Source organism: Poecilia reticulata, chromosome 23 (genome assembly GCF_904066995.2).
Source record: "Poecilia reticulata chromosome 23, P_reticulata-male-v2, whole genome shotgun sequence".
In the NCBI taxonomy this organism is placed as follows: Eukaryota; Metazoa; Chordata; class Actinopteri; order Cyprinodontiformes; family Poeciliidae; genus Poecilia; species Poecilia reticulata.
Genome location: NC_088852.1, coordinates 18,539,168 through 18,554,895, shown reverse-complemented (window position 1 = coordinate 18,554,895; position 15,728 = coordinate 18,539,168). Strand labels below are relative to the sequence as shown.

Here is a 15,728-nt window from a genome sequence, read left to right as displayed (position 1 = left end):
TATTGACATTAAGAATGAACCCAATTAATAAATGATTGTGTGTAGTATATGTAAATATACTATACTGATTTGTAATTAAATCAAAATGAAAAGAAACTGCCTAAACATACATACTCTTAATTTTACGCTTGGTTTCATTTGTGAAACTGGCTGTGGACTCACTCACCCAACCAAGTAATCCTCCACCCTCATCGCATCACATTCTTTGTCTCATTCTCAGCATAGCAGCCAAGCAGGACAGAGATCATCAGTTACACATTTCAGACTTGTTGACTTATGCAGAGAGCTGCAGTTACTCACCATGGAGAGCCATAGATCCTGAAGCCTCGCACAGTGACCTCAGAGTCCTGCAGGTAGATGCAGTTGGTGAGCAGCGACTGGACGTTCTCATAATTCTCAGGCTTCAGCTTGGAGGCTGATGGGAAGTAGTAGAAGTCCTGTTTGATGAGGTCTGCCATGAACTCCTGGTCAAAGGTCAACTCATGGTTTCCAGCAATCACTATTTTGATGTCGTAGGGCAGAGTACCTGGGTTAGAAGAGAGGAATATCAGAGCGACAAATGACCAAAAAGGATAGATACAAGGCTGAAAAAGGAAGGACAGTTAAGAAGTGGCCAGGCAGATATGTGGAAACTGAAATAAATACATTAATAATAATAAATAAGTATAATGAAGAACCTGTACATGGGAGAAAAAAAGTATGAAATCAGGGAATGAAGAGGAATGTAGGAAAGGAGGAGAAACAGAGATGAAGACAGAAGGAAGCAAAGCGGAGGAAGAAACTGAGGACCATACGAAACCCCTCTCAGATGGTTTAAAATTTACATGTGACAAGACTTTCTTCTCGTTTTCCTCGCTGTTCCTAGTAAATCTGTACATCTGTCTTAGATTTCCTCAATCAGTGAAGGTCTCAACCCAGTGCACTGCTGCCTTTTGTTAAAGCAAGCAAAGCTGAATGTGTCCCTCTCGAAACAGGGGGGAGAAGAAAGGAAAGCAGAATGGGTCATCACTGTCACTTTTATGATGCAGAATATTAAACATTTACAGGCTAGAGCAATCACTGCTGGATCTTTACCCCATCTTCTTTCATCATCTTCCTCTAATCAAACCCTCACTCCTTTATCCTCTCCTCCTTTTCAATGGCTTTAATTGGCTATTCAACGCTCGGCACAGCAGGGTGCCACATTGATCTGAGCTCATCAAGCCCAGCAGTGTCTGGGTCTTCACAATTTCAAATGACATTTTCAAAGCTTGACTAAAGAAACAGAGTCAACATTGACAAACATCTGGAGGTCTGCTGTGTGAGGTAGCTTGGCTGGCAGAGAGTTCAATCACCATTCTTATTACATTATTACTGCCAGCACAGCACAGTGTGCAGCTCAACGCGCCAGTTTGTGTATCAGCGGGTCTGTTTGTGAGTGACTTTCCAATGTGTGCACAAGTTTGCATGCATCTGTGCATGAACATGTCATGTTAGTGAAAAGGAGTAATTAAAGTGAGCTTCAGAGGAAGCTGACAGCCAGGCGACAAGTCTGTCATAACAGCCAATCACATCTCAGTGCCAGTGGAAGGACAGAGGGAGGGAGAGGAAGGAGACGGCAAAAGAAATACTTTGGGAAGCCCAAAAATTCTTGAGTGTGAAGGAGGAATAATAACGAGATGAAAGCAGCTGTCAAAGAGAAGCCATCTCTACGGTTTGGGCCCAGGCCGACGTCTCTTCATACCTAACTGCCATTTGTTTGGAGAAAGGGCTTGTGTTTAGCTGTCACAAAGACACAGAAAAAAAGCCCCATAAACAAGGGGCTGTACTTCCCCAAAGGCAAATGGACACACAAAACCAATGCACAGCAAACTCATTTTCTGATTCCTTTTTGTCTAAAAACATCTACATTTGTTAAAGAACTTTGGCATCAATTGTAAATTGTATTGGGATGGAACAAACAGCTAAGAGACATCAAAACACCGTGATCTGATTTTTTTATTTGTTTTTTTCTTGTTAAAACAGCTCTGCTATATTGATTGTATTGTTTTATTTTCTCTATGTTATGTGTGATGGAAACAGCACTTAAGACTTGAGTGACTTATTTTGTATTTTCTGGTACATGAAAAGGAGCATTTGCTTTAGAAATAGACTATAATAATTTTGATCTTTCAAATGATAAAAACTTGAAAGATCAGATTTTTATCAGAAATGAAGACAGTCAAAATTCTGATTTTCACTGTCAAAATCTAGATTGGTAGCATACAGTATATGCAGGGGCGAAAGTAGGAGGGTACGGTCTGGCCCTGCGTACCTCTGAAAGATTTAGCGGGGTTATGCAGTACCTGCAAGAGAGAGGAGCGGCTGTCTGCTGTAAAATATCAATGGGTTCATTGTATTAGCCGTGACTGATTCGTTTTTCAAGAACCTAAAACACGACTTAATAAATAAATACATAAATAAAGTTTATCAATAAAGTTAATAAATAGCTTTATCCCATTTCAGATTGTTTCTGAACTCTTCATACTTTACTAGAGCAGGGGTGCAATTTTTCCTCTTATTTAGTGGAAGTATTGATGTTGATGAGACTTTCTCCAAAATTATAACCTTTTTTCAACCTTAAAGCTTCACTGTTGAAATTGAGGTTCTAACATTCACAAATGACGTTGAAATAAAATCCAGTCCAACATCTGGTTTGAGGTGATTCCTCTGGAATCTGTTGGAGGAAAAATATCCCAACTTCAGAAGATGTGCTTTTAACTTAACAGAGCTCTGTGGTTCCTCCTGTCAGTATGAGAGTCAGGGTGAGGAAGTGCCATGTTAGAAAGAGAAGTGGAAGCTGCAGGATCTTCAGAACAAACAGGTCATGATGCTAGGCCTACTGATTACCCCTCTGTCTGGACACAGGATCAATATAACCAGTTTAAAAGCTAAAATGAATGGTTATATGCTAGACATGGAAAACTGGGATGCACTCCATGCCATGATGTTCAGAATTTATGGTTCATGGCATCTTGTGGTGTCAACATTGCAGCCAGTGGGCTGAGGGAAATACAGCTTTATTTTGCAGTAATTCAAGAGCTACCCAGCTTTTATCGCTTCATAAAAAAAAATCATCAGCACAGAAACTCTGAAGCACCAACAAGAATTTAAAACTACTTTCACCCCTGAATATATGTTACTAAGGCATTGTTGTCTTGCAGTAAAAAGGTCCTGGGTTCAATTCCTGGCCCCAATATCTTTGTGCATGGTGTTTCCATGTTCTCCCTGTTCATACTGGATTCTCTCCAGGTTCTCCAGCTTCCTCCCACATGACTGACCTCTCTAAACATGACTGACCTCTCTAAACATGACTGATCTTTCTAAATTCTCCTTAGGTGTGTGTGTGCGTGGGTGTTTGTCCTGTCTGTCTCTGTGTTGCCCTGAGATGGACTGGCGACCTGTCCATGGTGACCCCGCCTCTCACTTGTTGACCTCTGGAGATAGGCACCAGCTGCCCTCGTGACCCCATTTAGAGATAAGAATATATGGTAATGGATGGATGTATGAAAATGCTGTTTTGATCAAATAATTTGTTTAGGTTAGTTCAAGTATAATTTCTTTAAATTATGCAGATTTTTTTGATCCTTCTATTTGTTACTTTTGGGGGGGTGGCTAAAAAAATGAAGTGAGATGTTCTGCAGGTATCCATGGTGATGGGGTGATTTTTCCAAAAATAATTCCATCCAGGGCAGCGGTCCTTACCAGGAGAACAGTGATGAGTTTTTAATCTGTAGGATATTCTGTCTATGATAATTATGTTTTTGTAAAACAACAGAATTGTCTGTGACTGTTCACCAGTCAGATTTACTTTATCCAGCAGTTCTGTGTTGATTTAAGCCAGTCTTAAAGCAAACATTGTGTTATGGTGAGACTATTCTACTTTAGCGTCTTTGAATATATATATATTTTTAATGAATTACAAGATCAAACAGTCTCTCCAGTATCATGGAGATAATTGTGGATTTAAATTGACAGGAAGACTGCTGCTGTTCACTGTAAGTAAGACTTAGACACACTTAGCCTTGGTGATGTGGCCAGTGCAGAAGTAAATGAAGTTTAGTCAAAATTTCTCATTTCACAAAAATAATGTTTCACAGTCCACATACATGTAGTAACAGGCACGTGCAAATGGGGGAGCTAGGGGTGCTTGACCACCTACCCTTTTTGCTCCTTGCCCCCAAGTGCCCTTTTGGTCCATTTTTTTTTTGGTATTATTATGTCCTAAGCCCTCTTCTGACACATAAAAACATGTGCTAAAATTCTTTGCTTTTTTGTTTCTTTTTTGTATAACATAATAAGCCAGTCACCTTGTTACCTTTGACCTTTGACCTTTTGCTCGTGACGCATGACGCAGTTGCCTCTCGCGCAGTGAGATAAGGCGGCTTACTGCGGAGCTCACCGTTGCAAAATTTCCAGATTACTGAACAGTTTTTGGTGAATAAAAAAAAAACGTTTTTGGTGAATAAAGTGGAGCAGACTTGCTACTTTGCTACTTGTCAGATGACGGAAAATGTTGAACGTTGTATCGTTTCTGCTTCAGCTCGGAGTAGCTGTTTAAGCAGAGAGGTAATGAAATACAACAGACATGGACAGGCCTCTGCGTCTGCTTTTCTCTGAAGAACTACTGAGTGGGAGGAGACAGTGAGGTGAGGAAAAACTGTTCTTATCTATCGATTCAGTATTTTTATCATACAGACATTAGGCTGTTATTGTTGTGCTATTAGCTAGCTGCTAGCTAACGACTTTGCTAGCAAAGCAAGATAACTAAAAAGCTTCTCCCCTGTCATTCTTTAGTATTGCTTATGCAATAGGGGCACATCGCCCGTCCAAAACCAATCATCTCCATAATGAATATATGTCCAATCTTCTAATTTCCTTTGCTGTATAATGTACATTTCATTTATTCCAGCGTTAGGTAAATGTATCTTGAAGGAGAATAACTTAAATAATAGTCCAACAAGAATATTCATTTAGAATTAAAAATAACTCTGAATGACCATGATAGATATAATGAATGTAATAAAAGTGACATTAATGAAGGGGAAAAAACTCATTCCAGGCTTCAAGCAAGTTTAGGGTCTGGTTCGCAGAGTATGAAGTTAAATTTGTTTCCCAATTATTCAATGGAAAAAAAAAACTAACCTCAGTTAAGTAAAATAAAATTGCAATCATAACTTTTGGAATTGTAATGATTCCTTTAAAAAAAAAAGTTTTGTTTAAAATACTTTTTTTTTAATTAACTGATTTTTACCAAACATAAACATTTATTTGCACACATCAGAAATATTTTGTTGTGATTTTAGGTCCTGCTCAAGGCGTCATGCGAGAATCACAAGCAAAACTTTGAGTTACAAACAACAACTTATCAAGAAAAGATTTCTGACATGCGCAAATAAGTTTGTTTTGGAAAAAAGAAAGTTAACTTCATGAGTCAAAAATGTGTGATTTAAATTTTTAAAAAGTTTTTTTTAAGCAAAACTCAGAAGGCTTTTCTCATGGTGGCATGCATTAACAATTCAATTTTTTTTTTTTTTTTTTTTTTCGTTTTTCTGCAGTTCCACGATAAAGTCTGATGCAGCTCTGCTTTCCTGAAAGGACCATCTTCAACTCAACTGCAAGTGCAGCAAACAAGGCAGCTCTTTGTTTTATAGATTACAGTCACTAAAAGGTTGCATTGTGCTCTTGTTTATATTTTTAATAGTGTAATTCTGTAAAGACAAAGTATGTCTGGTGGTCTAGCTCTGTTTTACATTTCTTGCTAAATTGCGGGTTTGAATATTGCAATACTTTCCTATAACACAATAGACCTGCATAAAGAAATTACTAATAAAATATCTTACATAGGCATAGTGTTATGCTCTATATGGAGATGTTCGTTAGCTTTGATTGTATATGTCACATTTTTGTAATTTATCATTGTTTATTAAACTCTGAAAGCTGTGTGGCTTTGTTAATATGCTGTCCTAGAACGCGGTAAGATGTGCCCTTTTTTTGTTGTTGAGCAACTGCCCCTTTAGTGGCCTCTGCCCCTGGAAACATTTCCTATGGTAAACTGCAGTTAAGCAAGAAACAGACATGAGGTTTGAACTTTTTGTTGCTGAGATGTTAGTGGAGGAAGAATGATTTAGCTAAAGTTGGAGGGAGATTAAGATGAAAATGTTAGTGATTTAAATTAAATAAACAACTCCAAAAATGACTAAGGTTGTATCAGTTACTTATTATGTGTTATGGCCAGCTGCACTGTATAGCTGACAAGATTCCAGCTGCAACATAAGAATTTACCTGGTGAAAATATTCAACCTCTGAGCACCCAGGTTTCTTTTTAATAAAGAAAACCAACAGTTAATGTTACTGATCCTTTCTGAAGCTTTTTTTAGGGCCTGCAGCAAAGTAACAAGATATAAAACCAAATATTTTTACAAAGGCAAGCTGTCAATATGAAAATCACTACTTTACAACGAAAAGACAAATTAAACACGGTCTTTTACTGTGTTTGTCCATGGAAAGAAAAAGGGACATTCATGGAATTCAATATTAAGAACTGTTGCTTCTGTGATAAAAGCCAAGTGAAAAGAGAAGACGTGATGTGCGAGTGTGCCTCCAACTTTTCCAGATAGGGGACGTTTTAAAGGATTACAGTAGTTAAGGATTACTGAAGTTAGTTTCTGGTAAAGGATTATGAGAAGATGGTATTTTACAGCAATGGAGCAAGAACCTTACTGAACACCTCATGTGCCAGCCGCTTGGTGCCATGGCGACCCAGGTCTGGCCACGCCCCTTTAATATGCTCAAAAACTCACCGTCTGAGCAAATTGACCAAGTTTGAAACCAATTGATCAAAATATCTAATGCTGCGTTCAGACTGAAGTATCAAAAATGTGTCAGATGCGTCAAGTTGGAGCTTGTGTACTTTAAGGACAGAAATAAAACCTACAGAGAAGGTGCCTTTCAAATTCATGTAAATTGCTAATTCTGCGCTAAGCCTCAATTTTTTTTTTTCTTCTGTTTTTTTACCATGGCTCACATTTTATTCCTTCGTGGACCAGGTGACGAAAAGTACAGGAGCTGCAGCGGCCAAAATACTACAGAAACCAGATAACATTTTCAAATCACTGCTATCAGTAAATTCTACATGTTTTGATTTCAATTTTGTTTGGCGAATTTTGTGATTCCGTCTGATTTTTCCACATTGCCGAAATCATTTAGTCTTAAATGAAAGCTCAGAGATGATCTCAGGGTCCAGGCAGCCCATGTGCTAAAACAAAGTTCTAATTATAGTCAAGTTACTTAGTACTGATCTGCCTACATCATTCAGTTTAGTTTTGTAGCAGTTAGCTGACAACACTGCGGATAAACTCTTCTTTTTATCCCTTCAACCATCTAGTTTCTCTTTGACATTTTTCAGTCCTTTTTCTGTATTGTCCGTTGTGTTGCTGCATGCCCTCCCTGCAGCTGCACATGTTCAAAATCAAGTGTGTGACATCCTGCTACTAATTCTACCTGGTGGTTTCCAGATAAACACAGTTGCACTATGCTTTCTGCAGGTATGTTTATGATTTTGTGTCCATGCGTAATCTTTGTGTGTTGTATATGTAGATGCCTGAGATTGTCCGTATGCATGGAGCTAGCTAAGTGTGTGTGTGGGCTCCAACTGCACCCACAGGAAATCTTCCGGAGCACAGCCATCATTGTTCTGTTGCTGCTATGGGTGGTCTGCTCTTTGAAGAGGAAAATCCCTGGTCTGGCCAAAGCTCCCACATGTACAGGCGGATTATTGCCCATTGTGTGTGTGCATGTGTGTGCTCTGACGTGTGTTTATGCACACAGATTCCTAAAGAAAGGCAAAAAAAAATCCAGCCTGCCAACAGAGTTAATTCCAAAGTGTGTGCGTGTTTGTGTGCATGTGCGCGTGTGTGCTTGTGTGTGTGTGTGTGCGTGCGTGCGTGCGTGCGTGCGTGCGTGCGTGCGTGCGTGCGTGTGTGTGTGTGTGTGTGTGTGTGTGTGTGTGTACATGTCGATATTAAAAAGCAGTAGCCAAAACATCTTGCCAAATAACTTAATAACAGTGTATGTCTGGGAATTCTGGGAGTGTGTGGAGTTGCATAAAAATAAGGGCCAAATACTTCCTGCCAGCCTGAAATGTGTTTCCATAGGAGTTAATAAATAAGGAAGTGGCAGCACTCAAACTTTCCTCTGAAGTAAAATGAAAAGAAAACTCAGGTTCTTTTAAACCTTCATCCGGTCTTCTCTTTCTCTATCTCTATCCCCACTCTACATCATTAATTTAAATAAGTTTTTATCAAAATCCTTTGAAACCATTTAGAAAATCATCAATATTACTTGAATACTTTGAGGCTACTTAAATGTCAAGAACAGACTGTCTCTCATTCCCTGTATATGGTGGTCAGTGTGTCCTAACATTCCAGATCCATAGGAGCTCTGTAATGTTGGAAAGACTTCACAACCAAAAAAAATAAATAAAAAATCGTGAAAATGCTGTTATGCAGAAACTAACTGGAACAAAATCGTGTTTGTTTAATAATTAATGAACTATACGTTAATCTAAGTTGTTTAGGCTTTTACTATCTGAGCTGAGGCCCGCTGAACCTGACTCCTAATCAGAACATCTGATTCGGTCCAGAATCACACACTTTAGCCTGACTCTTAAATTTCTTCAGAAATGTTCTAGTTATTGTTAGCTGGTATCTCATTTGTGTTAATTTCATAAATAACCCACTGGTAGGTAATGGCTGGATTCCTAAAAGAGTAGTAGATTATTACTAGACAAATATTAATTACCCAATAACTAACAGTTATTTATGAATTTTACATCATTACTGTCTTTGTGCATAAGGGCATGTGGTCCTCAAGGGAGGACCAGGGTCAGCTAGAAAGGGCAGAGTGATGCTTTGGAAAACTTATCTTCCTGTCATTTAGGAGAGTTTTACATGGACACCTACCACCTGTTTAAGCATTGTTGCTGACTAATCAAAACTCACTATGGAGACCATGTTCCTGAATGGCACTGGCCTCTTGCCACATGCTTCAATGCAGAATGTCTGCAGATGCACAACAGCAAGTTCAAGTTTAAGGTTTTGACCTGGCCCGACCTCCCATTAGTCCAACATCTGGACAAATGAGACTGAACTACAGAGGCTCCACTTCACAGCATCCAGGATTTACATGATCAGGTACTGATGGTTTTGTGCCACATCCCTTGGCAGACCTTCATAGATCTGGAGGTCTCTGCTGCAGTGGGCTGATGCTCTGACACATATACAGTGAACCCCAGCCTAAATTCACATATTCACAGATTTTTCTTTAGCTCTGAGTTATTCATAGAAAATTTGCCTATTTGCACAATTTTTTTTGTTGTTGTTGTTGTTGCTGTTAAAAATATCCAGAAAATTTGAAAGAAAATGCTGCTTCAGAAGCTGAAATACCCATGAAGAAGAACTCTGCAAAACCTCCTAAAAAAAAGCAGTTGGTAAAGGAACTGCCTTAGTAAGAGGATCATCACCTTTACTCAACATTTATCACTGCCACGTACCAGTTTGGCTCATATCATCTTATACTTCTCATTATCTCAATGCATATTAGTGTATAATACATGTCTATGCAGTTATAAATGTTCTGGAGGTCTGAAATCGAAAGTATTTGTGGATTTCAACTCTCTGATTGAGGTCCCAAACCTCTCCTATACCACGAGTCCACTGCATACATACATTAGATGAATTTGATTGTTCAACTCCTTTTATTACTGCCATCTCTTTCACTCTCTGTCTAACTCTGAACACTCTCTTTATGTGTAGAACTTCAGGCACGTGCAGAGGGGGGAGCTGAGGGTGCTTGAGCACCTGTCCTTTTTGCCCCTTGCCCCAAAGTGCCCTTTTGGTCAATTGTATGTATTTTTTTATTATTATTTCCTAAGCCCTCTTCTGACACATAAAAACATGTGCTAAAATTCTTTGCTTATTTGTTTCATTTTTGTATAATATAATAAACTGGTCACCTTGTTACCTTTGACCTTTTGCCCGTGACGCATGACGCAGTTGCCTCTCGCGCAGTGAGATAAGGCAGCTAACTGGAGCTCAATTTAGCGAACGTTCCAGATTACTGAACAGTTTTTGGTGAATTAAAAAAACGTTTTTGGTGAATAAAGTGGAGTAGACTTGCTGCTTATTAGATGACGGAAAACGTTGAAGTATTGTTTCTGCTTCAGCACGGAGTAGCGGTTTAAGCAGAGAGGTAATGAAATACAACAGACACTGACAGGCCTCTGCGTCTGCCTTTCTCTGAAGAACTACTGAGTGGGAGGAGACAGCCAGGTGAGGAAAAACTGTTCTTATCTATCGATCCAATATTTCTATCATACAGATATTAGGCTGTTGTTGTTGTGCTATTAGCTAGCTGATAGCTAACGACTTTGCTAGCAAAGCTAGATAACTAAAAAGCTTCTCCAGTTTATCTTTAATGATATCAGTCATGAAATATCACTTATGCAATAGGGGCACATCGCCCGTCCAAAACCGATCATCTCCATAATGAATATATGTCCAATCTTCTAATTTCCTTTGCTGTATAATGTACATTGCATTTATTCTGGCGTTAGGTAAATGTATCTTGAAGGAGAATAACACCTAAATAATAGCCCAACAAGGATATTCATTTATAATTAAAAATAACTCACCCTGAATTACCATGATAGATATAATGAATGTAATAAAAGTGTCATTAATGAAGGGGAAAAAACTCAACACAGAGTTTAGGGTCTGGTTCGCAGAGTATGAAGTTAAATTTGTTTCCCAATTATTCAATGGAAAAAAAAACTAACCTCAGTTAAGTAAAATAAAATTGTAATCAAAACTTTTGGAATTGTAATGATTCCTTTAAAAAAAAAAGTTTTGTTTAAAAGATTTTTTTTTTTAATTAACTGATTTTTACCAAACATAAACATTTATTTGCACACATCAGAAATCTTTTGTTGTGATTTTAGGCCCTGCTCAAGGCGTCACAAGCAAAACTTTGAGTCACAAACAAAAACTTAACAAGAAAAGATTTCTGACACGCGCAAATAAGTTTGTTTTGTAAAAAAGAAAGTTAACTTCATGAGTCAAAAATGTGTGATTTAAATTTTTTTTTTTTTTAAGTTTTTTTAAGCAAAACTCAGTAGGCTTTTCTCATGGTGGCATGCATTAACAATTCAATTTTTCCTTTTGTCTTTTTTGTTGTTTTTTTTTTTCGTTTTTCTGCAGTTCCACGATAAAGTTTGATGCAGTTCTGCTTTCCTGAATGGACCATCTTCAACTCAACTGCAAGTGTAGCAAACAGGCAGCTCTTTGTTTTATAGATTACAGTCACTAAAAGGTTGCATTGTGCTCTTGTTTATATTTTTAATAGTGTAATTCTGTAAAGACAAAATATGTCTGGTGGTCTAGCTCTGATTTACATTTCTTGCTAAATTGCGGGTTTGAATATTGCAATACTTTCCTATAACAAAGTAGACCTGCAGAAAGGAATTACTAATATAATATCTTACATAGGCATAGTGTTATGTTCTATATGGAGATGTTTGTTAGCTTTGATTGTATATGTCACATTTTTGTAATTTATAATTGTTTATTAAACTCTGAAAGCTGTGTGGCTTTGTTGATATTCTGTCCTAGAATGCGGTTAGATGTGCCCTTTTTTTGTTGTTGAGCACCTGCCCCTTTATTGGCCTCTGCACGGCCCTGTAGAACTGTGTATTATTCTGGATTGAACCTGCGGCACAATCCAGAATAAAAAGAACAGTTGGATTCAAAGTGAAGCTTCAGACAAAACACAACTGATGTTCAGCGACAGATAAATTACACACTCAGTGGTGGTTTTATGACACAGAGTGAGAGAAGCACAGAGATGAAAGACTGAATGGGCGAGAAAAGTAATATATCATATAAAAGAGAAAAAGAAGACATGAGAGATAAATGTACACAATGAAGGAAGATAAAAGAACTTTTGCCTTTCCACCTCAACTCAGACTTCATACACATTTCATTTAATGCACCACCCGCACACTGCAGCTTCCATCACACCCACATAAACACACACACAATTGAATAAGCAGACCCAAAACAAAGACAGCGAGTAATTATGAGGAACTGCACACAAACACCACCTACTGCGCCACGCATCCAAAAGCATCATTTTATCTGAGTCCAGCAGAACTTCCTAACACTTCACAATATCCACAGCAAACATAATGCATTTCACACACGGACACATCCAGAGACGCTCACACAGAGGCAGTGACAAAGACAGATACGGCGCATCATCAAGCATCCTCGTAGGTGGTCTGTCTCCTCTCTCTCTCTGGCGTTCCATCTCTCTCTTTCATTCTGTCTGCTCCACTTCCTTGTTCGGTGTGACAAACGTCGCCTCCAAGATAATGTGGTGGAAGATTAAGCTGCAACTCTCACAACAAGTAGCGTGGGCTTCTGATGAATGCTGATGAATTAAAGGCACTTGGGAATGCGCCATCCACCCCAGGCCTGGATTTTGGTTTCTATTATGTCAAATTAAATCAGTGTTAAACAACAACTTGTTTACGCTGAGCCACTTTGCTGAATTCTGTTAAACTATTTGTTCTTCAGAACTATTTAGAGCAAATTTAGATTTCACCATCACCAAGCCGTACTGCAACAAGAGGAAAATTCAACTGCCTAAGAATCGTTTGACTGGAGAGGCCAGAAGTGAGACGGTTTCAGGCAAACTAAACAAACTGCACAAAAATGTCAAACTTTGCACAGAAACATAAAGATAGAACCCTAAACAACCTGTTTAAACAGTTTATCAGCAAAAATAGTTGTTTTGGGATTTCACATCCGGCTCCTTCACTAAGAAGTCATGATATATATTTGGCTCCAAGGTGAATCCCTTAATTTTTATCAAATGCAACGCCACACTAAGTGAAATCATCTACTTGTGTCTTGTCTACACTCAGACGGGCTGCAATGCTTCTGACTTCCTTCATCTGCTCCGTGTTAACGTCTCCAGCAGCTTGGCCTCGGGTTGTAAAAGGCTTCCCTCTCCTTTACAGACGGTGTAAAAGCTACATTTATTACAAAACATACATTCAATGATCCTGACTCAGAACTCTGCAACAGAAAATCTAAAAACAAGGAAAGATATATCCATCATGTTGAAAATGTTTTTCTTGGAAGCTCCTCCTATATGTTTCCTGAACTATAAAAAATTTAGTACTTACAAAAGAAATAGTGAAAATGTTTCTGTAAGCGCTTCACAGCCAATTGAATCTTTTTCCCTCCTGTATGCACATACAGTAGATTTAAGAAGCACAGATTTGTACAAATGCAAACAGAACAAACAGAAGCCCTGAGGGACAAATGCAAAATGGCTAGCTAAATCTACAGTCGAATGAAGTTTTATCAAATTCGCTTATTTAAATTTAACGGGAGGAAATAAGTAGAGAGTGAAATTAGAAATGAAGACAAATGGAGTATAGAAGTGCAGACATAAAGGAACCTAGCTGAGGAGAGAAACCCAAGAATAGGAACATGAAAATGGCAAACTAAGGAGAGATAGATGTGTGACAAGGGCAGGAAGAAAAGGAGGAAGGCAGAAGTACAACATACCATAAAAAGACAGCATAAAAGTTTAATGCCCTCACTGTTTCAGCTAAAGGAAGCAATCCAGCAGAAAACTGAGAAAAGATAAAGAAGCTAAAAGGAAGTAGAGATATAACGAAATGAAGTAAAACAGTTTAAAACCCAAAGATGGAGCTGGAGAGGCCAAGATATACAGAGGAAGAACTCTCTCCCTTTTCTGACCAGAAAAATACAACTACCCATACGTACTTGCATTTAAAATGCCTGCATGGTGATTGCATCACAGTCTCTGCTCATTTATTATTCAACAGAAAGGAACAGAGCAGGCTTTAAATAAGATGCTAAAGGCTATGAACCCTGCAGTCTCCAGTCACAAAGCAGAGTCACGTCTAACAGAAGGACAGTGAAACTAATTGTGGGAAACTGTGCCACGATTTTGTTATATTATTCCAAAACTACACTAATATTTTTACAATAACTGAGGTTAAATGTGTAAACTGGCAGGAGTCTGTCATGGTCACACCCACAATTTCACTTCACTTCACCAACTAAGCTTTCAAAGCTTTTAAACGTCTTCAGATCGTTGGACTGAATAAATCTTCTTCTTGTCAGAGTAATGCAAGCATTTCCATTACTGGTTTTCTGCTGGCTTTTTGAGCACGGCTGAAGTTCGATGTGAACAGATTGCTGTTACCTGCATGGTTCATGAAACTCAAGAGAGACTATAATAATATTTAGAACCACAAAGGAAGGAGCAGGTAAAACCCAAGTAAAGTTTTACTATTTACAACTCAGCTGAACTACACCGTAACAATAAATCAGCTGTTCAAATGCAAAAGCATTCCCCCAAAACCACCATGAAGCAGCTCTTGCACACAGTAACAGTTAACAGAGAACAACTACCGCAGCTGGAGGTGGGCCTTCAAGCCAGAACTTCAGCCGACAGCCTCTTAATGGAAACACAACAGGTTCAGGTTCTGTGTGGAGAGGAGCAAAGTCCAGCTGCACAGAGCCAGAGGAAAAGGGGTAGAAGTTGTTTGTCTGAATGCTACTAAACAGAAAGTGAATGGACAGCAAGTGGCAAATGAAAACTAGAGTAAAACAGACACAGTCTAACACTAAATGCCCTGCAGCTCTCTGACCTCATCTTGGGATGGAATTTGCACCAAAAAGCAAAATGATAGTTGCTCCTGAGTGATTCTACACCAAAATAACTTGTGTATCCAAACACACACTCTTCAAGATGATAAGTTAGAAATTCTGCCAATTTAACCACATTTTTATGGAGGGTTTTTAGCACTGCATTACTGGCCTGAAAAGAAAACTGTAGATGCATCTCAATGAATTCATTTTATGTAAAGAGTGAACTGAATTTACTCTATTTATTTCTATAAATTGAAATGATCATGGCTTACAGCTAATGAAAAACTAAAAATCAGTTTTCTTCACAAGAATCCTCAAATAAATGCTTGAAATGGTTATGTCACTCTGAAATAAATTCCAATTTCACTAATGTTTTAATTTTTAGAGATTTATCTTTAAATGATAAGCTGATCACTTGTAGTCCAGAACTATAAGAACACAACAATATGTGGAATATTTAAAACTTTAAAAACTGAAAAAGAATAGCAAAAGATAACTTGGAAAGTTAGTTCTATCTAAGTACAACTCCATGACAAAGTTGCATCACAAATCTTCTGTGCAAAAAGACGAACCCTGAATGGTCATACTGAAAATGAAGTGATATAATGTGTTTCATGTCAGAGTGTCTCATTATTTACTGCTACTAAGGGACAAAACATCCATTTGTGGCAAGGAGCTGAAGAGATGAGTTCTTAATAGAACAAAATGAGACAGTAGAAAGCAGTGACAGCAACCATCAAATCTCATGTTGTCAAAGACCAAAAGTATTTTAGGAGTAAGTGAAAATCTTCTCCTTTATAGACAAAAAGTTACATTTTTCTGCATCTATTTAAAACAGTGTCCCATTCCACTGCACACAGTCGAGTGACTTTCCCTTTCATGCATAGGTCACTGGTCACTACAGTGGGCAGCTATCTAAAAGCCATTTTCTTGTTCTTCTTGTGGATTTTTATGTTA

The 15,728-nt window shown here is 38.2% G+C and overlaps 1 protein-coding gene across 1 annotated transcript in view; it reads right to left on the bottom strand.

The window, feature by feature from the left end:
- The window catches only part of mpped1 (metallophosphoesterase domain containing 1), a 91,150-nt gene that overhangs the window by 48,558 nt on the left and 26,864 nt on the right, over positions 1-15,728 (bottom strand). The window contains exon 4 of the mRNA XM_008401555.3: positions 301-526. Coding sequence (XP_008399777.1) covers positions 301-526 — 226 coding nt within the window. The remainder of the gene's footprint in view (positions 1-300; positions 527-15,728) is intronic.